Genomic DNA, 25,533 nt, shown 5'->3' with positions numbered 1-25,533 from the left:
ATTATTTATAGGAGTGAGCATTCGGTTTTTTCAGTTTAAAACAGAATAAAAAAAATCAAAATTTTAAAAACCGATTTAATAATATAGTAAACCAAACTGAATTTTTCTTTCGATTATTTCAGATATTTCGGTTAAAACCGACTTAACTGATACAAGAGAGAAATGACGGCTACTATTTCCCTTCCCGCTGACCTATATCCGGCGGTAATCAACCATCCATCCAAGTGCCAGCAAGGCAGCAACATGAGCCATACGTTGCAGCTGATGCTGGGAAGCTACCAGTTCCTGCTTTAACGCAACATGGGTGGCAGCCAATCTCTGGTTATCGACCAGAAGCCCTTGGATTTCCTGATGTTGAGCTGCGAGTCTTTCTTCGATTATGGCAGGGTGAGGTGACAAAGGCGACCTCGATCTCGATCTCCGCCTGGATCTCGCCTTATTAACCCATTATTCGCAGAATTGCAGGAACCCACCGTCGCGTGCTGTGGCTCGTTTCCTTGCTATGGACTGACATTACCGCATTATTCATTTTTCTGCCGAAAGACCTATATCCTTTTCAGTCCTTCCAACATAATCATTGTAAACCAAGCGTTTCCTAGGGACCCTAGTGGGAGACCTGTCCATTCTCTGCCGAACTTCTCCGTCGTCCTGATTCCTCTCTTCCTCGTTTATACTTATCATGGTCGTCGTAGAGACGCAGACACTCTTGCTTTAAAGTACAGATTTCTGACATTTTAGAGTTAGACACTTCTTCGACTGCATTGACTGGACTTTGAAGACGCTTAGACGCCTGCGCAGGTACAGTGTACTTGTCTAATACGATTGAAGAAGGAAGAGTGAACTCTTTTAACTTTTACCTTTTACTTATTTTGTAAATTTGGTAAATAGCCAAATACGATATATATTAATATAAATAATATTTAAAATGTATAATTATAAAATTAAATCGGTTTTTTAGTTAACCGATTTATTAGATATAATAACTGAAACCGAAAATCGAAATACAAAAGAACTGAATAACAAAACAGAACTCGATCGAAAATAGATTAATCTGAAATCGAAATTTCAGTTCCGTTTTTTGGTTTTAACTGAATTATGCTCACTCCTATCCCTTATTGTTTCTGACAATTGACTAAATGTACCCTTAACCGCTAAAACATGAACGGAAAAAATTAAATGCCCATTTTACTTTTATGCGAATGAGCCTAAATTCAGTTTGGTAAAGCCAAGACGTGGTGGGGGCTGGGGGGGGGGGACCGGTATGAGTTTGAAACCTTCCTGATTAAAGTATCGACACGTATCAGTCCGTATCAGCCGATATGTATCGTTCCGGGACCCTTCTGATACGCCCCTACAATGGGTGTATCAGAGGTCTGACCGGTTCAGGGGGTAGAGAAGACCTAAACTGGCCCCCCTGAACCAGTTGCGAAAAATGAATAAAAAGGGCTTGAAAATGTGTATCGGTTCGCCCAATACACCCCTATCAGCGTATCGGGCATATCGATATTTTGAACCTTGGTAAGCACCACATAGGATACACATTAGTCAACCATTGGGGGGAACGGTTCACCGATGCATGAAATTGGCGTTTCATGTATCAGTGAGGTCCTGACTTTCAAAGCATGCCCGATTATTTAATAACCTGATGAACCAAACAATGAGATACATGGGCATTCATTGAAACACCTATGTGGATCCGACGTGGCACCGTTTTTTTGAAAAACGACCATGGTTCCAAACATTCCCCTAAAAAATAGCAAGAAAGAAAACTTAAATGGAAAGATTTCAATAAACCCACATAATTACATTTTGGAAGCATTATTTTTTTTGGTAGAAAGAAAAAAAAAAGGCTATACGAATCAAGGTTTTCGAACCGTTGTTGATCTATACGGTCGGACTGTTCAGCCTGGGAACCGTCCAAGCAACTGGTTCTGTTTTACCCAAAACCCAATTTTTGGTAAAAAACCATTGAAAAAATCAATAACCCTTTGAATTGGATGATTGAAGCATTGACCCAGAAATTGATGGCCATAACGATTTCGTTTCCGAATCATTTTTTAAAACGTTGATACGGATTATTGAACGTGATGGATGTTAAGTGAGTTGTGGAACCAACGACAATAAATACAAGGGCCCGTGAATTTATTACTGCGTTGAACATTTATCATTAGTTGCACAGCCGGCTGAACAGGGAACAGCCATCTCATTCAGCTAATCTGAATTCCCCGGGGCAGCCCTCCCCCCACAATGGAGTAAGATCTAAAAGAAACTATTATCAAACAGATCCTGTTAGAAACATTGAGAATTTGACCCATCGCATCTCCAGCAGCAATACAGCAATGGCCACTGACCCATCAACACTTCTAGGGGCAAAATACAGACCACTATCTTGTATTTTGGGGTAATGATGTTTAGGTGCCCAAAATTTTATTTGGAGCAGAGAGCTAAACTGTTTTTGGGGTAGTGATTCTTTGAATTCATCAGTTTTGAATTTTTATGGTATCATTTTGCCCACTTTATTACATCTCCAAAACCAAGCTTTGAACTTATTGATGGATGTTCTACCTCATTTTACTCTTCTATTTCTTTTCGAAACTGTTTTTGGAGATATCATAAAGGAGAATGGTGGAAGTTCAAAACTGATGTTCACAACAAGAGCAGAGTATTGCATCAATGATCCAAGTGTCACTACCACCCAAAGTACAGGGTAGGTCCCCTTACCCCAAAAAAGAATGTTCCATAAACCATTGATCACGAACATCAACAAGAGTTGCAGTTCCAACTCCCAAATGAGAATAGTTCCCCTTGGTCAAAATAGGCTGTGATTGAAGATATTCAAGAAGCAAACAATCCATGTTCCCCACCAAAGACTTTTTAAGTCATCAGAGCCACCAGCTTAATGTCTTCCATAGTTTCAACTTTCGTTCACATTAAGAAAACTAGTAGACCAAGGTCCTTTATCATGCTTCTAATAAGGGAGTACTTGGTACAATACCAGTCAATATTTCTACAAACTGTGTATGATAAAAAAAACCTTATAGTTACAGCCAGAAACCAGAATGGGTTCCACCCAATTACTACCCAAACAATCCAAAATCCAAAATCCAACATCAAAGACACTTGCAGCCAGAAACCAGAAAGCAGAACCCCGAAAACATCAAAATAATGGTTACTGTTGCCTCTCAATTATCAAAAACGAGTAGCCTCCTGCCCGCATTATGACAAATAAAAGCAATGATCCTCGATTAGATGGGCTTGATCTTAAAATGAAGTGAAATAAGAGAGAAAACGAAACACTTCAGGTCCTGCAATAATAGAAAGGTACCACTATGAGAACATGCTACATGGAATAGCTTAACCAGTATGCCTGTAATTCAATTTATTATATTATATCAACGCAACTGCATGATTTGCATCACCATCAAGCAACAATCTAGTTTAAAACGACTTAAAGGGTGTTTAGTACAGTGGTGTTATGTTGCAGTTGCGTTTTGGGTTGATGAAATACAAATTTGTATGAGAAAGATTTTTCTACCTAAAATGTTTTGAGTTGATCAATATAAATTGCTATTCTACCTAAAACACCAAATTTGATGTTTCTTATATAAATGCATTTTTGTAATTGAAATGACATTCATATATGATGTGGCAACACATATTTCTCACAAATTTGTATTGATCAACCCAAAACGCAACAGCAATGCAACCCCACTGTAAGAAACACCCCCTTAGACTCATTTTTCCTGGTCGTCATCTGAATTAATGTGGAAACTATCTATGAACATCTAAGAATAGATAATTCATTCATAAAAAAAACATCTAAAAATAGATTATTTTACGAAAGTTTTGAAATGAATCAATTTAAATATTGACTCCAATCATTTATTTTCATAATTCTATTCTACCAGCTTTTCAGCTTTGTCACTCACCTCAAAACCAAAAAATGAGGTCAAATTATTCCAACATTTTTTGAAGATAAGTAACAAAAGAAAATTCATTAATCTTAAAGAAAAGCTACAAGCAAAAAGAGGTGACGAGTAATCACCCAAAATGGAAAGTACATGAAAAGCAAGAAATACATCAAGAAATTTCCCTCCCAAAAGCCAATACCTAAAGACTCTCTAGAAATCCCATAAAATTCAGTAAGGATTAAAATCCAATCCAGTCCCTACAATTGGAAATAATACCTCCTTGGATTTTGCCTTGTCTTCAGATAGTCTTTTGTTTCTCTTCTTCCAAATATCCCAGCAAATCACATAAGGAACAGACCAATCTATCTTTTCCCTTTTGATTCCATTTAGAACAGGCCAACATTCAAAAACATCCTTTGGACAGTTGGGAATTCCTCTAACCACACCAAAAAGCTTGAAGAAGAAGCCTCAAATGCAAGAGGAAAATCTGCAACGCACCAAGAGATGAAGAATGTTTTCCTCCACTTCAGCACACAAACGACACCTGTTCACAAAATGTAGACCTCCTCTTTTCAACTGATCTTGAGTCAGGATACTCTCCAAAGCAATTAACCAAGCAAATGCTTCCACCCTCGGAGGAACTAGATTCCCCCAAATTCCTTTCAAATTGACTCTTTCCACTTGATTCCTAGCAAGACAGTTGTAGTAGGATTTTATTGTGAACACCCCATTTCTGCACATCTTCCACCATCTTGAGTCTTCTCTATCAACCTCCACTTCCACCATTTGTAATTTAGACAACAGTCTCAAACATTCCTACAACTCCTAATCGAACAAAGGTATTCGAAAAGATTGGTGCCACACATCCCTTCCTTGATTCACTTGGAAACAGTGAACTGAGATATTCTTCTTACTTGAATTATAGACCTGCACAAATCACACAACTTTCCAGCCCTAATCCAATCATCTTCCCAAAACTTAATTCTTGCACCATCCCCAACTTTAAGAAGGCTGAATGAAAATTCATGATACCTTTCCACATACAAACTCCATGCACTGCCTTTACCTTCCTTAAATCCCACCCGAAATCAACCACACCATATTTGTAAGCAATCACCTTTCTCCAAAGAGACTCCCTTTCCTCCCCAAACCTCCAAAGCCAACCCAACAAAGCTTTGTTAAATAACCGCACCCTCCTGATCCCAAGCCCCCCATTTTCCCAACATTATTCATATGCATTTTACAAAATTTCAATAATTCAGTACATCATAAGTGACAAGGGGTCACCACATAGAAAGAGAGGATATAATTTAAACCACCACTCTCTAAGAAAAGAATACCACCTATTGAACACACTACAAACAACACTGTTCAGTACTCATAAAAAAAAAAAAAAAAAAAAAAAAAACAGCAACGTTCAACTCAATATCCCAGCCAACCGACCTCCCAATAAACATTTCAACAATAAAGCAGCTAGACCAGAAACTAATACAAGAACACCAACCTCACAAACATCTTGCATCCTCACTATCCTTTCAATATCCATCTTTTCTCCATCCAAAATCATCTCTTTTCTGAAAAATCAAATCCATACCTTTTGTAGTACTATGGAATCAAACATAGAAGTGGTCTAACTGAAAGACAGTAGATGGCAGAGAGGGGAGATCGAGATGGTTCCAGATCTCAGATCTGAAACCTGAATGGGCAAGAGGGAGTCTCTAAAGAATGAGGTAAGTGCTCACAATAACTCTAGAAGGCTTGTAGGCAAAAGGGTGTCTAGATCTCTTTGGGAGATCCCTATTTATAGATTTCCTAGGGGGAACTTCCCTCTTCTAGAAAGTTCCTTTCCGAATTTGCTACCAACTATTTTAATTTGTGCCATTTTCTAGAAAGTTTGTTTTTGGGTTCGTAAAAAGTAGTTCAGATTGTGCCATCTGGACCAGTTAGGGCTTTGCCACATGTCCATGTGGCATGTGGTTACCTCGGTACTTGGGCTCCCACCTTTTCTCAACGTGTGCATATAAAGGCATGGGTAGCTATGGTCCTTTCATTGCAATGAAAATCTGAACGCGATGGGCAATGTGATGAGAGCGCAATGGGATTAAGGAGAATGCAATGAGAGGCTAAATGTGATGTGACAGGTTCACCTACCTGAGGGAATATAAATACTATCTTCAAATTGTTTGTTTGGATCTGTATGGTTTCAAAATTTTAATTCCCTCCGTTTATTTTAACTTCAAAAAGTACATTTCAGTTAGTAGGAGCTTCTGTATCAGTTTGTATTTGTCAATAGGAGGCTAAATTTACTGCTGACTTTATCCTTTGATCTTGCACAACCATGAATGAGGTGTATGTATACATGCAGAGTGCCCTAGGGAACTAGTTGATGTTTCGTCTATGCATGCCATGTCATACCTGTTAATTTTATGGACAACTAAAGTCTTTTTGGATCATTGCAGATCACCATTTTTTTATGAAGCTGCAGCTACTGAGCCACTTTTATTGGGATTCAATCATGTTGATCATCTAAAAAATGTCATTATCCAAGTATTGGCCCCAGTACCTGGGGTCTTGGGAAGGTGAACTGTATACAGTCCTCTAACCTATGGCATTTTACTGCAGAGTGGCCACTCTCAGACTTGAACCCAATACCAAATTAAGCAATCAATCATGATGAAGCCAAGAGGACTGCCTACGCATGAACATGTTCCAACAGTCATGTTGTCTCTTGTTCCAAGATGGATTCCATGCCCCTCCGGAAGAGTCCATGTGTTCAGTAATGGTTTTTTATAGGTTAAATCCATAAAGACAGGTCACTCCATTGCTGTATCATCCGATGTTTCTAATCCATGCTTGGTTTTGACCACACTGCTACTTATATCATCCAAAGTTTAATACTGAACTCAAAATATATACAATCACTTTCTAAAGATATCAGCTTAAGAAAAGGGGCCATAAAAGAATTTCTAGGTAATATTTGCTTCCATCTCCATTGCCTTCTCATAGAACAACCTTCTCCAAATTTTCAAGCCTCCTCCAAATCTTTCAACTTTTGGATTTCCCAGTCATGATTTTGGTCAGCCCTTCTCTTCCCCCGATTTCCAAGAAAAAAGATATACATCGTCAACTTTCTGAACATATGATAACACATGATGCACCCAAGACACATCTTATCTTACTTTGTGAATTCGGTTCTCAAAATAGTATCCATGAATCCTTTGTTCTAGAATCCCACTTGATCAATCAATCTAATACTTTCTGATGCAGCGCAATCCGGGCACTCCTAGCTGGCAGTTGACTGGCTCCTAGCTGGGGACGGACGGTACCTGAGAAGAAGACGGTGAAGGATTCCCGGGGGACTTGCCCGGTGGGAATACTCCGATGCTTAAGTTAGAACACTTGGAAGAGCAGTAAGGAATGCAAAGAGAACTAAGAGTGCAGGTAGCACTAGATCAATGAAAGTTCGAGATTAACTCAAGATCCCTTTTCCCCTTCGACCATGGGGCTCTTAAATATGGGCGTTCTTGCCAAATCGGGCGTAATCACCACTGGACCTCTGTCGTAGCCGTTATTTGTCAGGGCTGCACAGGTAACCGCTGTAGAGTACTACCCATATCGGATGAGTGACACATCCCGGAAAAGATAGACACGCCACCACCAGTCGAGAGACGTGGGTGCAGTCTGCCGGGCTAGCAGGGACTGCGCTGTCAATCAAGAGACGTGATGCAGTCTGACGGGTACGGTCTTGTCAGATAGAAGCTTCCTGAAAACGTCGCGTCACTTAGTAGCGAGCTATCCTGTTACGAGCTGCCTTGTAGCGAGCTCCTAGAGGTACTTCAAGGTGATTCCGCCTGAGGTTGCCTTTGGGGTAGTTCTCCTGCCTAAGTATTGGAGCGAGCTGGTTATCCTAGCTCGCGAGCTAGGATAGACTTGTCTTGGAGTATTCCCTTTCAGTACATCGGGGGTCTTCGAGCTCGTGCTGTAGCGAGCTGTCCTGCGAGCTCGTTACTCAGTCGCAGCCAGGCTGTTATGCTGAGTTGTTGCTTATGTTGAATCACGCCCACGTGTCACCTTCTCAGGAGGTCGGGTCAAATCACCCCCCATCAATTGCCCCCCACTCCTCGAGCTAAGGATTCTACTCTAGCGCAAGGAGTTCATGGAGTGTGACGGGTGGATTTGACCCGAAATTCAAACTTGATTGACTGACTGCATTAAATACACGCGCGGAAGTCAGGGGATTCCTGGATTTTTCGAATGCCAAAAAACGCGCCAAAACGGCTCTCAGTTCAGGAAGTCGTGCAGCCGGCATTACCTTAATCATGGGAGACATGCAGCCAGTCACATTTCGGTTTTAGAAGACGTGCGGTCAGCTTGACTACGAACCGTCAGATCCGCCTTAATCTGAGCCATCGATTTGAGGGCACAGTGGCTATAAATAGGAGGGCCCCAGGCCTCATTTCCTTTACGCTAACTTGCCTTGCTTTCGGATTCTGAGGTCACGTCTTCATCTAGCTGCTCGAGCTCTTCTACCGTCTTTCTGGTTTCTCCCTGGTGAGTCTTATCACTTTGTCAATATGTCTGGGTACCCGTACAATAACTTTCCCCAGGGCGGTGACCAAGATGACGCCCCCTCAAACTCAAGGGGGGCTTGGAAGCAGGCTCCGGAGGCTCGCGAGGCCTTCGGTGAGACAACTTCCACCTCTCGGGGTAGGGAGCCAGACAACTTCGGTCCTTCCTCCATGTCGATGGAGAAACTCAGGACCTTGGTCCTTCAGTTTAATCTTCCCAGAGACCTCGTCTACAGTCTCCCTTCCGGTGACTACCCTTGGGAGCACGGTCCCGACAAGATCGTGATCTTCCAGGAACAGTTCATTGCTGGCCTTCGTCTTCCTCTGCATCCTCTGATAGTGGAGGTTTTGAACCACTTCAATGTTACTATTGACCAGCTTCACCACAACTCGATCCGAAATGTAGTTGGGACTATTTCTTTATTTTATGAATATTGTCTTCCCCTTGACCTTGACATCTTCTCCACCATTCTTTCTATTAAAAACGCTTCCCCCATAGCGCCTCCAGAAAGGCGTTCCTATTATTTTTCTCCCCGTCCCGACTTCAAGCTCCTGCACGAGCTGCTGAGCAAGATCCCGGCCTGGAAGCGGGACTTTTGTAGTTCGCAACCCCGAAGGGTGACCCTTCCCGACTCACTGGAGGGCCGCCATCTAGGATTCGGGTGTTGACTTAGATCCCAAAGTTCGGGAAACGCTGCAATCCTGGGCAGCGATTGGCTTCCATTGGTCAGACTACTTGTCGAGGACAAGCTTGCGCAGGCCGGCCTGAGCCGTGGTAGGTTGCCTTTTAGGTTGCATAGTGCCTTGTAAATTTTTTTTTTTTACTGGACTAATGCCTTGTGATTTTTGGCAGCCATCATGTCTGGTGTAGACGTGTGCCGCTTTCTGTCCAACAACTAGAAGCGCAGGGCGAAGAGGTTGCGCCCTGACCGAGCTTCCACTTCTGGGAGCACTGAGTTCGAGGCTGCTGATCCAGCCTTCGTTCCTCCATCGCCTGAGGTCCCACCGGTTCCATTCGAGGGGGTAGCCACAGAAGGTGGCGCATAAGAGTCCAAGCTCCCGGTGCAAGGGCAATTCCCTCTGCCTGAGCAATCCCACCCCTTCGCTTTCCTGCGGTTTCCTACCGGAGGGTGGGAAAGCGTCACCGACTTCACCGTGGCTTCGCGAAGGAGCCAAAAGGCGGTCTCCCACGAGGAGGTCGCCAGCTGGGGAGGGATGGACCCCAAGCAGCTTGCCAGGCTAGCCTCCGCTCACTGTATGGTGGTAAGTGGCTACTTTTTTCTTCTTTTCCCTTCTTCTTTTTTTCTTTTCTGACCTTGGCCTTTTGTTGGCAGGTGAACTCCGCCATCCACGCCATGGCCCTCCAGACCAACATTCACTCCGGCGACGCTCTTGCTCAGAGGTCAACCGTGCAGAAGCTCCAGGGCGAGCTCGACCGGGCCCGAGGTGAAGTCCTTCAGGCTCGAAAGGGAAGCAAGGCCCAAGAACTGCTCCTCTGGGACTACACAGATCGCCCGACTATCTGAGGAGAGCGCTCGCTACCGGGAGGAGTTGTCGAGGGTGGCAGCGGAGAGGGAGCTTCTTCGCCAGCAAGTCCGGGACTTGGAGTCCACGCTTCAGGATCGGACTCGGAACTTCGACACCATGGTGGAGGCTGAGCGAGCTAAGGCGGTGTGGGACTTCAAGGACTCCCAGGAGTACCACGACCTCCAGGTGGAGTACAGCTCGAACTCCTACTGTTCTGGATTTAAACTCTGCCGCTTGCTGGTCCGAAAGAAGTTCTCCAGGCTCAACCTTGACGGCATAACAATGAAGGGTCTGGATCCAGAGACGACGGACTTAGCGGAGGAGGAGGAGCCTGACTCTCCGGAGGATGACGAGGATGTGGAGGCGGTGGATCCCTGAGGCCGGTTGCTACTCTTTTGTTCTTTTTCTGAATGGATTCTGGTGATTCCCGGGTGTTAGAACCCGGTTTTAAATATCTCTTTTTTTTATGAACTCTCTTGGGCGGTTGGGCCCTACTTTTTATTTGTTTTATGTTGAACTCTTCTCGGGCTGTTAAGCCCTGTTTTTTGTTTATAGAAATTAGTAATGAAATGTTTTATCTTTTTCTGCTAAGTATGGTGTGCTCTTTACTTTCTGTCGAAGCGACTTTATCACTCGAGTTGTTAGAGCTACATACCCGAAGTAGGATCTTTCGGTAGTTGTTACCCCGAGTTGTTCCTTGGTGCTTGAGGTAGTTTTATAGTATACCCCGAAGTGGTTACCATGTATGCCCGAACTGTATGCTCACAGGTTGTCCTTTATTGGGTTCAACTAGTATACCGAGGCAGGCTACGCTCCATAGGGTTCATGCCCGAGCTGCCTATGCCTTCGGTATTAATACTTAGCCTTTGCCGATGAATCGGTTAGGTCTTTCACAGTGCCGAGGTCTTAGTTAGCTCGGTGTTTTAGGCCTTAGGCTGAGGGAGTGACTTATAGTCCACTCTTGGAGTTCACCCATGCCATGGAGGCGACTGGGTCTTATCGCGCCGAGGTCTACGTTAGCTCGGCATTTTGGCCCTTAGGCTCTGAGAGTGACTCGTGGTCTACTCAGTAGTTCGCCCATGCCATAGAGGCGACTAGGTCTTATCGTACCGAGGTCTACGTTAGCTCGGCATTTTGGCCCTTAGGCTCTGAGAGTGACTCGTGGTCTACTCAGTAGTTATAGGTAATATTGCCTTAAGTTGACAATATTCCATGCCCGAGGTACTTGTTTCCCTTGTAGGGTTTTGAGCCCGTATGTTCCTTCCCCTAGCACTCGCTTTACTCGGTAGGATTCTTCCCAATTTGGCCCGAGCTTACCAACACCGGGCTCAGGCACCATAACTTTGCGAAGGACCAGGTCGCCAACGCGGAGGTTCCACTTCTTGACCCTAGCGTTATAGTACCGAGCTACTCTTTGTTGGTAGGCCGCGGTCCTAATATATGCGATGTCCTGTACTTCGTCAAGCAGGTCGAGGTTGGTGCGTAGCTCGTCTTCATTTGCCTTATCATCATATGCTTCCAGTCGTAGCGAAGGAACCTCGATCTCGGCTGGGATGACTGCTTCAGTGCCGTAGGTAAAGTTGAAGGGGGTTTCGCCTGTAGTGGCTTTCACTGTGGTCCGATAAGCCCATAGAACACTGGGTAGCTCGTCTGCCCATAGTCCTTTAGCTCAGCCTAGCTGTGCCTTCAGTCAGCGGAGGATAGCTCTGTTTGTGACTTCCGCTTGACCATTTGCTTGAGGATGTGCGACTGAAGTAAAGTTCTGTCGAATTCCCATGTCTTGGCACCAGTTCTGGAATTTAATGTCCTCGAATTGTTTACTGTTATCAGAAATCAGTACTCGAGGTAACCTAAAGCGGCACACTATATTTTTCCAAAAGTGTGTACATTCCGAGCTGTGATTGTTACGAGAGGTTCAACTTCTACCCACTTGGTGAAATAATCAACTGCTACCACTAAGAACCTCCTTTGGCCTGTCGCTGGTGGAAATGGTTTGAGTATATCGATCCCCCATTATGCGAAAAGCCACGGGCTGGTGAGATACTTGAGGTTGGCAGCGGGCCGATGGTGGATATTGGCATGCTTCTGGCACTTGTCACACTTTCTGACGAGCTCGATAGCATCTGTTTTCATTGTTGGCCAGTAATACCCCTGTCGTAGCGCTTTTTGGGCGAGGGCCTTGCCCCCCAAGTGTCCGCCGCACAGGCCCTCATGAGTGTCGTGGAGCACAAGCTCGGCTTCGGAAGGTCGCAAGCAGCGCAGGTAGGGGAGCGTGTAGGATCTTCGATACAGTCGTTCGTCTATCATGACGTATTTGGCCGCTTGACGCTCTACCCTTCTGGCGGCATTGCGGTCTGCAGGGAGGGTCTTGTGTAGCAGGAAGCTCGCAAGCAGATCAATCCAGCTCGGCTCTACTTGGACGACAGGAGCGACCTCCTCTACCCCCCCGAGAATGCTAGGCCGAGGCAGGTTCTCTATGTACACGGTTCTCATGGTATTATCACTAGTGCTGGCTAACCGGGACAGAGCGTCGGCCTTAGCGTTCTCCGATCTCGGGATTTGCTTGATGAAGTGTGACTAGAAGTTGAGCAGGGCATCTCTTACTTTGGCTAAGTAGGCGATCATGGTTGGTTCGCGAGCTTCGTATTCGTCTGTGACTTGATTGACCACGAGCTATGAATCGCTGCAGATGACGATGTGCTTGGCTTTCACTTTTGGCTAGAGCTAGCCCAACTATTAACACCTTGTACTCCGCTTCATTGTTGGGTCGCTTGGGCCGTACAGAACGATTCCAGCTCCGCTGCCCTACTGGTTTGAGGAGCCATCTACGTGAAGGATCCAGGTCTCCTCATCCCGGTTCGCGCTTGGCAAAACTAAGAGAGATGCCGCACTGGTTGCTACCTCATGGTGCTCAAGCTCAACCGGCCTGGGAGCTTTGGGCTCGCCCGAGCTGGGGGCCTCGTGCTCGACCGGCTTGGGGACTTCGGAGCTAAAAGTGCATTCCGCGACGAAGTCTGCTAAGGCTTGAGCCTTGATAGCAATTCGCGGCTTGTATTGGAGATCGTACTCGCTGAGCTCAACGGCCCACTTTGTCAATCTACTGGAGACCTCGGGCTTGAGTAGAACTTGCTTCAGAGGTTTGTTGGTGAGGACGATGACATTGTGAGCTTGGAAGTACAGACGAAGTTTCTGGGCTGCAATAACCAGTGCATAGGCCAACTTTTCTATCTCCGGATATCTCGTCTCTGCTCCCTTTAATACTTTACTAACATAGTAGATAGGTCGTTGGACCCGATCTACCTCTTTTATCAGTACCGAGCTGACCACCTCGTCACTTTCCGAGAGGTACAACTCTAAAACATCGCCCTCCTCGGGCTGGGTTAAGACCGGTATACTAGCGAGGTACTTTTTGAGCTCGTCAAACGCGAGTTGGCACTCTTCAATCCATTCAAAACCTTTGCTTTTAATTGCCTTAAAGAAAGGCAGGCAGCGGTCTGCCGACTTGGACATGAAGCGGCTCAGAGCAGCTATTCGGCCATTCAGCCTCTAAACCTCCTTCAGTTTCCAAGGTGGTCTCATGTCTAGGATGGCCTTTATTTTATCCGGGTTAGCCTCAATGCCGTGCCGGTTAACGATGTACCCCAGGAATTTACCCAAGGTGACACCAAAGACACACTTATTCGGGTTCAACTTCATGTTAAATCTACGCAGAATTTCAAAAACTGAATGCAAGTCTTGTATTAAATCATGTGAAAACTGGGTTTTGATGACCATGTCGTCTACATAACATTCTATTTTTCGGCCAATCAATGGCTCAAACAATTTATTTACAAGTCTCTGAAAGGTTGCCCCGGCATTTTTTAGCCCAAAGGGCATGACCTTGTAGCAGTATAGGCCAAGTTTGGTTATGAAGGCAAGTCTTTTCTTCATCGGCTGGGTCCATCTTGATCTGGTTGTAGCCCGAATAGGCGTCTAGAAAACTCAGCAACTCATGCCCTGAGGTCACGTCCACCAGACGATCGATCCTAGGGAGTGGGAAGCAGTCCTTTGGGCAGGCTCGATTCAGGTCGGTGTAGTCAACGCACATGCGCCATTTACCGTTAGCCTTTTTTACCAGAACGGGATTGGCCACCCAGCTCGGGTAATGGACTTCCCTGATAAAATCGGCTGCGAGGAGCTTCCCGACCTCCTCGACGACTGCCCTCCATCGCTCTGGGGCTAGGTTGCGTTTCTTCTGTCTAACGGACCTAACTACGGGATCAGTATTAAGCTTATGAGTTATGATGCTAGGGTCTATACCGGGCATTTCTGCCATGGACCATGCAAAAACATCTAAATTTTCAAGTAAGAAGCGTACCAATTTAGATCGCAGAGGCTCCTCAATGGAAGCGCCGATCTGAAGTGTCTAGGTTGGGTTCTCTCTGCTGAAGCCTACCAAGGGAGTATTTGCGAGCTTCAGGTCGCTTTCTTGGAGTTGAAGTTGGTCAAATGCTGCTTTGAAGAGGATGTTTGCCAAACTGCCGGAGTCGACGAGGACACGCCTGACTTCAAAGTCATTAATCTTTATCTTTATGACGAGCGTGTCATCATGGGGGTAGTGGACCCCGTGCGCGTCGTCCTCTGTGAAGATCAAATCTTCCACCCTTGGCCGCTTCGGGGGGTTCTGTTCTTCCCTGGCGGCCTCACGAGCTGATGTCCAAGCTGCAGCTGTGGTACAGCCCGCGACAATCGATCCTCCGACGATCACGTGGATGGTTCCCCGAACTGGTCTCTCTTCCGGGGGCTGCCTCTGCGGTTGCTCTGCCTGCCTGCTGGATTCGGGAGCATCTCTATTCTGCTCCCCCTGCCGACCTGCTTTATCATTATTATTATTTTGTACAAAATTTTTCAAGTATCCGCGATGGATGAGCTCCTCTATCTCGTCGTGGAGGTTTTTACAATTTTCGTGCTATGACTGTGGTCTTTGTGGAAAATACAATATAAATTTTTATTCCTTACACGGATCGGCCTTCAGCCGAGGTGGCCACTTCACATACGGGGCGTCCTTGATTGCCATAAGGATTTCGGCCCGCTTCGCGTTCAGGGGCGTGTAGTCCGTTCTTTTGGCTGTTGGAGCTCAGAAAGGCTAACTCGGCCTTGTCCCCCGAGCTGGGTCTTTTTTCTTCTTACCGTCCCCTTGAATCGAGGACTCGTCTTCCCTTTTCCTCTTTTCGGGCGCACTTGCGTTCTTCTGGTTGATTTCCTCCTCTGTCCCTATAAACTGATCAGCGAGCTTGAGGAACTCGGTCACAGTCTTGGGTTGGTTAACTACCACATGCCACTTGAATTCTTTATGAGTAATGCCTCGCTTGGCCACAGTGAGACGAATTGCGGGGTCCAGATCGGGTATTTGCAAACAAGCGTCATTGAACCGCTTGATATAACTCCAAATTTACTCCCCTTCCTTTTGGACTATGCCAATGAGGCTTTCTTGAGTTCTTGGGCACCTCTTGCTGGTGACAAAGTGGGAGGTGAAGACTTGCACGAATTGCGCCCAGCTTCTTATCGATCTGGGCGCAAGGTTTCGGTACCATGTGCGGGCCACTCCTTTGAAGATAGTAGAAAAAGCCACGCACATACAAGATTCACTGGCCCTTGCCAAGTGCATCTGGGACTAGAAAGCATCCACATGGTCGTTCGGATCGAAGGACCCGTCATACTTATCCAGGGGAGGGAGCTTGAAGTCCTTTGGCATAGGGACCGCAAGAAGTTCTGATGACAGAGGGGAAGGAACTGAAAGGAGAGGAGTGGCTTTGACTTCATCTGAGCTTACCTCCTCCTTACCCTTGAGCTCGGGCAAGACGCGGGTAGAAGTTCGGCAAGCTTGTCAATGCCTCCGCTGTTGCTTCGTCGGCTCGACATTGGTGCTGCTGGCTTTAGTATTACCAAGCTCGATGGGCTCGGACTACTGATGATAGCTGTGAACCGAAGGGCCATGCCTGTAATCTACGGCTAGGACCTCGAATTGGTTTTTTGCGAGCGGGAGCTCAAACTGAGAGTGCTGAGGTGATGTGGGCCTGACCGGCTGGGAGGCCCCCGACCTGCCTGTAGGCTGAGGCGGGGGTGATTAGTCTCTCCTTCTTGCCGTGGGATGAGGCTTGGCTTTTGGAAGGATTCTGGGTTTGAGAGGCCTTTCCCCAACGAGGACGTTCGCTCCGACGGGAGGGCTTGGCTTGCTTCGAGGCCGGATGCCGAGGGGGAAGCGGTTGTTGGGCTTGAGGCAATGAAGGGAACTGCTGTTGATACTAGTACTGAGAAACTTGATGCAGCACTTGCTGCTGGTAGAGTTGAAATTGCTGGAACTATTGCATTTGATCTTGCATGGCTCACATGCACTGCACCAGGTCTTCGAGCTGGTTTTGGTTGCTCACTGGGGGAACGACGAAAGGTTCAATGAAGGTTGCTCCAACTGCGGAAGGGAGTGAAGCGTTCACAGGTGCCACTGTGAGAGACACGTTCAAGCTGGGAACTCTATCCATAGAGAGGGGGATGGTGAACTGTCCAATACAGACAGTGGGGAGCTGGGGTTGCTCCCCAGAAGTGTTCTGGTCGGCACCACGTTTGGCATTACTAGAGGAAGCCATGAATGTTGAGTTCTTAGAGAGAGTTGCAGAGATTAGAGGAAGCCTTTTTGAAGCTTTCCCACAGACGGCGCCAAATGATGCAACGCAATCCGGGCACTCCTATCTGGCAGTCGACTGGCTCCTAGCTGGTGACGGACAATACCTGAGAAGAAGACGGTGAAGGATTCCCGGGGGACTTGCCCGGTGGGAATAATCCGATACTTAAGTTAGAACACTTGGGAGAGCAGTAAGGAATGCAAAGAGAGTTAAGAGTGCAGATAGCGCTAGATCAATGAAAGTTCGAGATTAACTCAAGATCCCTTTTCCCCTTCGACCATGGGGCTCTTAAATATGGGTGTTCTTGCCAAATCAGGCGTAATCGCCACTGGACCTCTATCGCAGCTGTTATTTGTCAGAGCTGCACAGGTAACCGTTGCAGAGTACTACCCAATCGGATGAATGACACGTCCCGGAAAAGACAGACACGCCACCACCTGTCGAGAGACGTGGGTGCAGTCTGTCGGGCTGGCAAGGACTACGCCGTCAGTTAGGAGACGTGATGTAGTCTGACGGGTACGGTCTTGTCAGATAGGAGCTTCCTGAAAACGTCGCGTCGCTTAGTAGTGAGCTGCCTTGTAGCGAGCTATCCTGTTACGAGCTGCCTTGTAGCGAGCTCCTAGTGGTACTTCGAGGTGATTCCACCTGAGGTTGCCTTTGGGGCAGTTCTTCTACCAAAGTATTGGAGCGAGCTAGTTATCCTAGCTCGCGAGCTGGGATAAACTTGTCCACGTGTCACCTTCTCAGGAGGTCGGGTCAAATCACCCCCCATCACTTTCCATTTTGAAATAACCAAAAATATCCCAAGTGCAACACATGAATCTACAATTCTACATCCAGATAAGATGCAGTAAAGCATACTTCAGTGACTTATTTGGATTCATCCTATATCAAACCTGTGTCAAGATATGTGTCATCATAAAAAATTTCTATTCTTATCTTTCCAAGACTTCCAAGGAATCACAAAAGCATTTTTTATAACTAATTATAATCACAAAAGCATTCTCGTAGAACTCCTTTCATAGGCCTCAGAAGCATCAAAAGAAACCCATGTGATGATGTCTATCAACTTCTATGCAAAATAAATAAAAAAGTAACCCAAATAAATACAAGAAATCCAATCACCCTTCCTCGTCAAACCAGAGGAATCAGTAAGTGGTTGCGAGACTCTTCATTCCATAGGGCAAAAAACTCATGGAACCTTTTGATTCTAAACCAATCATCCAAACTACGTTAGCGAACAAGACACCCTCCATCTATAATCCCTACCAAATTCATTCATAATCATGAGACAAGCTCAACACCTGTCCATATCTTCAATTCAATCTATTGTAAATTTGTAACTACAAACCACTCGCCTCCCCACCAAAGTGTTCCCACGCTGCTTACTGTTCCAACGTCAGCCGTAATGGTTAATCATGATTTCAGCATTTGCGCCACACTTTTTCTCTCTAACATTTAATTAATGCAGTTAACGATACAGAAGAGTAATGATCAATGCAGAAACAAACCTAAACATTTAAGCAAACAAACTAGTGCAAAAACAGTCTCTAGTTTGCTCTGTCTTGTTAGGATCCATTCAACATACCTGAACAAGATAATAAAAAATGCGAAGCCCTTCGGGATCTTTGCTGCTTTGGACATCAACAAGCGACCCAATCTTCGAAGTGGTAAATGAAATATGTTCATTCCCCATCACAATCTCAAGCTCCTGACGCCCAACACGGTCGGGTTCCGGCCAGTTGTTATCATCTTCCTTCATTATCTGAAAATCTCCACAAATTCAACCAAGATTCACAAAGAGGAACAACCAACAGAGAAGGAAAAGAGAAGAAACACTAACCCCCTACCAAATTCCAGAGTTAAAAAAAAAAAGTCTAAAACAAAGGAGAAGATAAGGAGAAAACAAAACCTCGCTCTCGGCAATGATTCTACGGCATTCTTTGAGTACAGCGGGGGTGAGGAAGACTTCTTTGCGGATCATGGTGTCGTTCTTATAGTTGGAGTTGTTGGCGTAGCGAAGCTTTCCATCGGGACGAAATTCGAACTCTAAGAACTCGTGGCCGAACTTTCCTTTGTGACCTACGTAGTATCGAAGATAGAACTCTGCGTTATCTTCCCCTGCCATTTCTTCTCCCTTCCTGCTTTGATTGCTGTTATTCGTTTTTCCCTTCTGGGTATTTGTTGTGAAGTGTGGGCACGCTCTCTGGATTCGGCTGATTGAAAATCCCGTTGTCACCGCCTCACCGGGGTTTTTATGCAGAACCAGCGGGGACCCGTGCGGTGCACGGGTTTTTTAAGAAAAGTGAAATAATCCAAAACTTATAATTAAAGAAAGAATCGATGTTGTTTAAAATAATTTAATTAATTATATTAATATTTTAATAAATTAATAAATTATTGTTAATTATTTTTTCCTTATTATTTGTAAGTGTTCTATTTTATTTATTTTACTATATTAATGATTAAACGTTTCAATTTTTTGCAAATATCACTTAAATGTTTAAAATACTTAAAGATCAATAAATATATAAAATTAGGCTATAGTCATAATTAAATTAATCTATAGTTAATTTTTGTAGTCAATAATTAAATTAATCTAAGTCCAAACTTAAAGTTTTAAGACTTTGGATTAGACTTGGATTGATTCTCATCTTGACCCAATCCATCCAAGTTGCATGCATTGTAACATTCATATAATTGGACTGAACCAAATTAAGTGCAACCCATGAATACATAATTTATGGGTTTTTTAACTATTTTTAGATAATATTGAAGCCAAATGAGCTATGAATTGCCTCACCTAGCCCAACCCACACAGTGTAATAATATTTGTCTGGGCCTAAAGGGTTGCCCGTGTTATTTATAGAACTATGACTTTTTTACAAATTAAATTTTTTATTTAATTACGGTCTAATATAATATATATATATATATATATATATTAGTATAAAATTTGTTATCTAAATATTATATACCATATATGCATATAATTTGCAAGTTGAGCTTATTAGGGGTTGCTTACCTTGGACCCTATCCGCTAGGGCCATCATTGGATTTCGAAAGTTTGACACACAATTAGACTTCAAATCTGATTATCCCATATTTGGATGTTAGAATTTGCATCTGGTTAATCATTCGATTGGATGTAAATTTAACCCTACCCAAATTGGTTAAAATCCACGTCTAATAAAAAAATATTATTTTGTATATATAGTATAATTATTGTATACACATAGATATTATATGTAATTATACATATATGCATTTATACTTTAAAATTCAAAATCCAACATAATAATAATCATGTATGGATGCAGATCTAGAGATTTCATAATCGAATGTTGATGTTGATGTAGATGTAGTTGGATATGATCTAAATCCAATTCACTTATAGCCCTAATGACCACATTATGTGTGTCTTGGTGCAAATCCAAGCTAGACCTAGCTTAGAAGAAAATAGTTGCTTAAGCCTAAAAATTTATAGGTCTAATTGGGTTAGGCTATCTATTAATACTAATTTTTATTAATTTCTTAATTGTTAATAGTTACTAGATAAAATTGAAAACAGATTCTGATTACTATTATTCGATTCATTTGGAGCTAGAATCGGAGTAAACTATTTTTTTTTCAATTTTTGTATATTTTATTAATAATTTATTACTTTGTTTTCTTACATTTTATTAATATTCCATTATTTTATTTGTATTTAATTATTATTATTATTATTTTAATATTGTATGAATAATTTATTATAGTATTATGATTCTATTACTATTTTACTAATATTTGTTAATAGTTTATTAATATTAGGATTTGGGGAATTTTTTGTCTTGAGTTCTTTACTCCTTAACAACACACTCTGGAATGGGAATTTCATTCCCCCAAGTAGGGATGGAAAATTTTCCCATTTCCCCGATCTCCGTGGAGATCTGGCCCAAATGGGGCAAAGATGGGGATGATTTTCCCCGTGGGGACGGGAACGGGGAAATTTTCATTCCCGTTAGCGGGGACGGGGAGAGCATTCCCCACCCGCGGGGACCCGATCCCTGCCCGTGAGATCCCCACTAATATGTATGTATGTATGTATGTATGTATGTATGTATGTATGTATGTATGTATGTATGTATGTATGTATGTATGTATGTATGTATGTATGTATGTATGTATGTATGTATGTATGTATGTATGCATACATTATATATGTATATATGTACACATACATCTATATATTGATATTTTTAAAAATATGGTTGAATATGTTTGAATCGTTTCTAATAGGATTGTAAATTTTAATTATTTTATTTTTATTTTTTTAAATAAAATAAAAAACAAAATCAAAATGGTTAACATTATAAAAAAATCATGAGGAATGGGGATCCCCGTCCTCACCCCATTGCCATTCCTACCCCTAAGAATGGGAATCGGAATCTTATTCTTCTGTTCTTGTGAAACAAATAGTTGGCAATTCTAATTCAGATTCTAGGCATCTATTCCAGGGAGCCAAATAGATCTTTATGGTATTATGTTGAATTAGTATTCCCCCCCCTTCTCTCTCTCTCTCGGCCCGACAAGGCACACGGCACCCAGCACGATGGTTTGGGTCGTGTTGGGCCTGGGGTTCCAAGTCCACGTGCTAGCACGACCCATCCAATGAACTAGTTGTTGGGGGGTCCCCAACAGCTACTTTCGGCTTTTTGGGTTTTTTTTTTTACAGAAATACCCTCCTAACAGCTATATAGGGGGTATTTATGTATTTTGGTTTTGGGGGGAGAAAGAGTGACACAAATGCCCCCTAACAGTTATATAACAACTAGTTTAGGGGGCGTTTTGGGTAAAGTGATAAATAACTTTACAATGACCAAAATACCCCTCCCAACAACTAATTTTTAGGGTATTTTGGGCAATTAAATTATTTTCAATTCCTATAAATAGTCCTATCCTCCACCATTCTCATCATACCAACTCAATAATTCTCTTAATCTCTTCTCTAGTTCTCATACTCTCTCAAGTCTCAATCTCTCAATCTTTCATACATTCTCTGATTCTCCAATTCTCAACTTTATTGAAGCTTCAACAAGAAGAAGGCTTGCTCAACAACTCAAGTATCTCAACTCTCAAGTTAGCAAATTGGGAGGCTTAGACTCTTGGTCTTGAAAGGTTTCAACCATTGAAATTAATTTGGGATTCCGAATCGGCAATCCGAGTATGTGCAATTAAATTAGTTTCTTTTTTTAACTTAAAAAAATGTTTACTCCTCATAAAACCGATTCCCTAACATGTTCAATGTTAACAGTATTCAATCGCAGCATGGTAGTATTAACATTGATATGGATGCTATTGATATTGATGGAACTTTCACCCCTAGTATTGATATTAGGGGAAAGAAAAAGAAGGCCACTAAGTTGATTAGCCCGGTTTGGAAAATATTTAAAATAAAGGAGATTTAGGGAAAGGGAAAATGAGCTATTTGCCAAAAATGTAGGAAAGACTTTAGCTATTGTACAAAGGGTGGTAATGGTCATTTGGGTAGACATCTGCTCATCCATGAGAAAGAAGAAGAAGAAGAAGAAGAAGAAGAAGGGAGAGAAACAAAACAAGCACAAATTGAGAGGGGTTGGTACTTTTAAATATTCTCAAGAAAAATGAGGCAAGAATTAGCAAAATACATTGTACATGGTGAACAACCATTTTTGTTAGTTGAAGATACTAAACTTGAAAAATGGTTATGTAATCCACAATTTAAAAAAGTTTATAGGAATACTATTAGATTAGATGTTTTAAAATTCTTTTTATTCAGATTGTTGGAATATAATTTTTTGGCCCAAGAAGTTCAGTAGGGCCTAATATGAAATAAAATCGAAAGGGATTGTTGGGCCCACTAAGAGGAAAGATTTTTTTAGGTGGGACCCAATGTATTTAGCCCATTAGCCAAAAAGGACACTAGTGAGTCCAATGAGAATTGGACTTAACCTTCAATTTTCGGTACAATGGTCTCATAAGAAAAAAAAGGAGAAAATCCTTAATTCAAATTTGGTGGACAGATTAGCTAAATCTTGACTTGGGGTTTGGTGAATCCCATTTAAAAGGTAACCAGCAGCTTTCAAGACTTAATTGATCCACACAAAAAAAGGAAAAATGATGTGGTTGGCCAATGACCTAAATGATGCATGGGCCCAGCCCTTTTTCCAAGTGCCATGTAGGGAGACATTCTATGCATTCAATTACATTTAACTGGGAATCAAAGATTGATCACAGATCTGTTAATTAGAGATCTCAAACCAACTAACTTTCCAAAATGATACAAATTATAATTAAAAGAATCCCATTTAAAAGGAAATCAGCACATAAGGGGGTTGATTGATCAACCAAGTTTGGAAGTCATGGCCGATCAAGTATGGGCCCGGCCTCTTTAAATAAGTGGGAGAAAAATCCAACCCATCTTCCTAATTTGCTTTTAATTGATCACCAAACCATTAATCTAGTGGGCCCCAATATTAATTACACAAGTTGGCTGAATTCAAATTTGAATTCAAGTTTTTGGCTGAACTTGTCTAAAAGGAAGACATTATAAATAGAAGAAGGAGAGTAAGGGGTCCTGCCTTCGGCTCTTTATTACAAACATTTCTTCCAAGAAGAAGAAGAAGAAGAAGAAGATGGCTTCATCGGATGGTCTTTCTCCCATTCAGCTATTCCCTTTTAACCACCGATTTCGTCTCCGACCGCTTCCGTTCATCTCTGACTGCTTCCGTTGCTTTTGAAAATGAAGGAGAGGAAACGGGTTGCACTAAGATCAAGGAAGGAAGAAAAAAAAGCACTCCAACTCTTCAACTGTCGAAGCACCAAAATTGCTACAACTTTATACCGCATCAACCGGAGAAATTTCGATCTTCAAATTCTCATGATCCAAAAGGCTTCTATTAATTCTACAAGCAAGGATATTGCTTTCAGTTGTTCACGTTCTAATCATTGATTGAGCGTGAGTAAATTTTCGCTCATACAAGGTTGGGCATTACTTGCTTCTCATAATTGCAAGTTCTAGTCGCGGTTTTGGATTTTGTCCAAGACAAGAGAATCAGATGGTTTTCTTTGCCAAGAAAAAGATAGTTTGTATCCCACTTAAATTTCTGCAAAAAAAAAATAAAAGAAAATTAAATTTTTTGAATTTGTCCACATTAATTTTTGTGCTCCAAATTTAGCGCGAAATTTGTGTTTACACATATAAACAAAATTTAATTTATATGTTATCAAATCTTAATTCTAAAGTTGTAATTACTTCTGATATTTGGACTTCTAAATTTAACATAAGTTGTATTTGTGTTACCTGTCATTGCTACAAGTATTTTAAATACTTTACATGCTTATAGAATTGGCAATAAATTATTTTCTAATAGTTTTGACAATGCTAGTAATAATGATTCAACAATAAATATTTTAAAATCTCAATTAAAACCATGTTTAAATGGTAAATTATTTCATATCAGATGTGCATGTCACATCTTAAAATTATGTATTTAGGATGCTTTAAATATTATTTCTACTCATATTTCTAAAATTAGAAATTGTATTATATATATTAAAAGTTTTGGAGCAAGAAAACAAGAATTTAAATATTTATGTCAAAATTATGGTTTAAAATATAAACACTTTATATTAGATGTTAAACATAGATGTAATTCTACCTATGCTATGTTAGAAAGTTGTATTTTTCAACAAACAAAATCTTAGTGATTTTTATAATGCAAAAATGCCTACTGATATTATATTTGAGGAAGACTTGAAAATGGCAATTTGTATAAGAGATTTTTTAAAATGTTTTTATGATGCAACTAATGAATTATTGGGTATTTATTATCCAACTAGTTATAATTTAGCTTACCAATTAATGATGATTAATTAGTGATTGTTTTGCAAAATATAGAAAGAATCCACAATTTAAAAGTATTGTTGAAATAATGGAAATAAATTTAAAAAATATAGGGAGAACATTTCTCCTTTTTATTGCTTAGCTACAATATTAGATCATAGGATTAGGAAAGATGGTTTACATATTTTTCTTGAAACATATTGTGAAAATATGAATATTGAAATTGGAAGTAAAAAAGAAAAAATTAATAATTTATTATTTGAAATGTATGGTTTATATAAATCTAAAGTAACAAGGAATAATAAAAATTCTACAACTTGTACACCTGCATCTTCCACTTCTGAACTTGAGTCCAGTAGTGGAAGAGAAAAACTTTTTTATTTAATAAGTAAGAGGTAGAAATCCACTGCCTCGGCAACAAGTTCATTTACTGAACTTAATTTTTATTTACAAGCAAATTTTTATACTTTAGGTGATTCTTCCATTACCTTGGAGGGAACAAATAATTTTGATATTTTATCATGGTGGAGTGAATATGCAAAAACTTATCTAGTTCTCACCACCATGGAACGTGATCTACTAAGCCATTTGGGGTCTACAATTCTATTGGAGTCTTGTTTTAGTGTAGGTGCTAAGGTGTTGGACGACAAGAGAAGTTGTATGAATGATGAAAGTCTAGAGATGTGCATCTGTTTTAAAGATTGGCTGGATGTTGGAGATAGATTATAAGACAAAGGAGGGCATGACACTACACCTGATGTTTCACCTGAAGCAAATGATCAAAGTTAAGAACAATATGAGAAAATGATGAAGTCAATATTTTTTGTATACTCAAAAGTTGTATAAAAAATTTTCAAATTATTATATATCAAATGATGATGATGATAATAGTCAACAATATTATATATTCATCATATATAATAGTCATATACAATATCATATATTCATCATATGATAATAGTCAACAATAATTTTCAAATTTGGTTGTCGATAATTTTGGG

General features: G+C 41.9%; 1 protein-coding gene across 1 annotated transcript; it reads right to left on the bottom strand.

Moving 5' to 3' along the window:
- Positions 1–2,896: 2,896 nt before the first annotated feature.
- On the bottom strand, positions 2,897–18,900 carry LOC104610515 (protein mago nashi homolog). The gene is made up of 3 exons (XM_010277170.3): positions 18,578–18,900; positions 18,254–18,430; positions 2,897–3,305 (listed from the first exon to the last, which is right to left on the bottom strand). The coding sequence occupies exons 1-3, from the start codon at positions 18,791–18,793 to the stop codon at positions 3,246–3,248; spliced, it is 453 nt and encodes a 150-aa protein (XP_010275472.1). The 5' UTR covers positions 18,794–18,900; the 3' UTR covers positions 2,897–3,245.
- Between the last annotated feature and the right edge of the window lie 6,633 nt (positions 18,901–25,533).

Source organism: Nelumbo nucifera, chromosome 1, assembly GCF_055504915.1.
Source record: "Nelumbo nucifera cultivar China Antique chromosome 1, China Antique-T2T, whole genome shotgun sequence".
NCBI lineage: Eukaryota > Viridiplantae > Streptophyta > Magnoliopsida > Proteales > Nelumbonaceae > Nelumbo > Nelumbo nucifera.
This window is presented reverse-complemented; position numbering and strand designations above follow the sequence as displayed.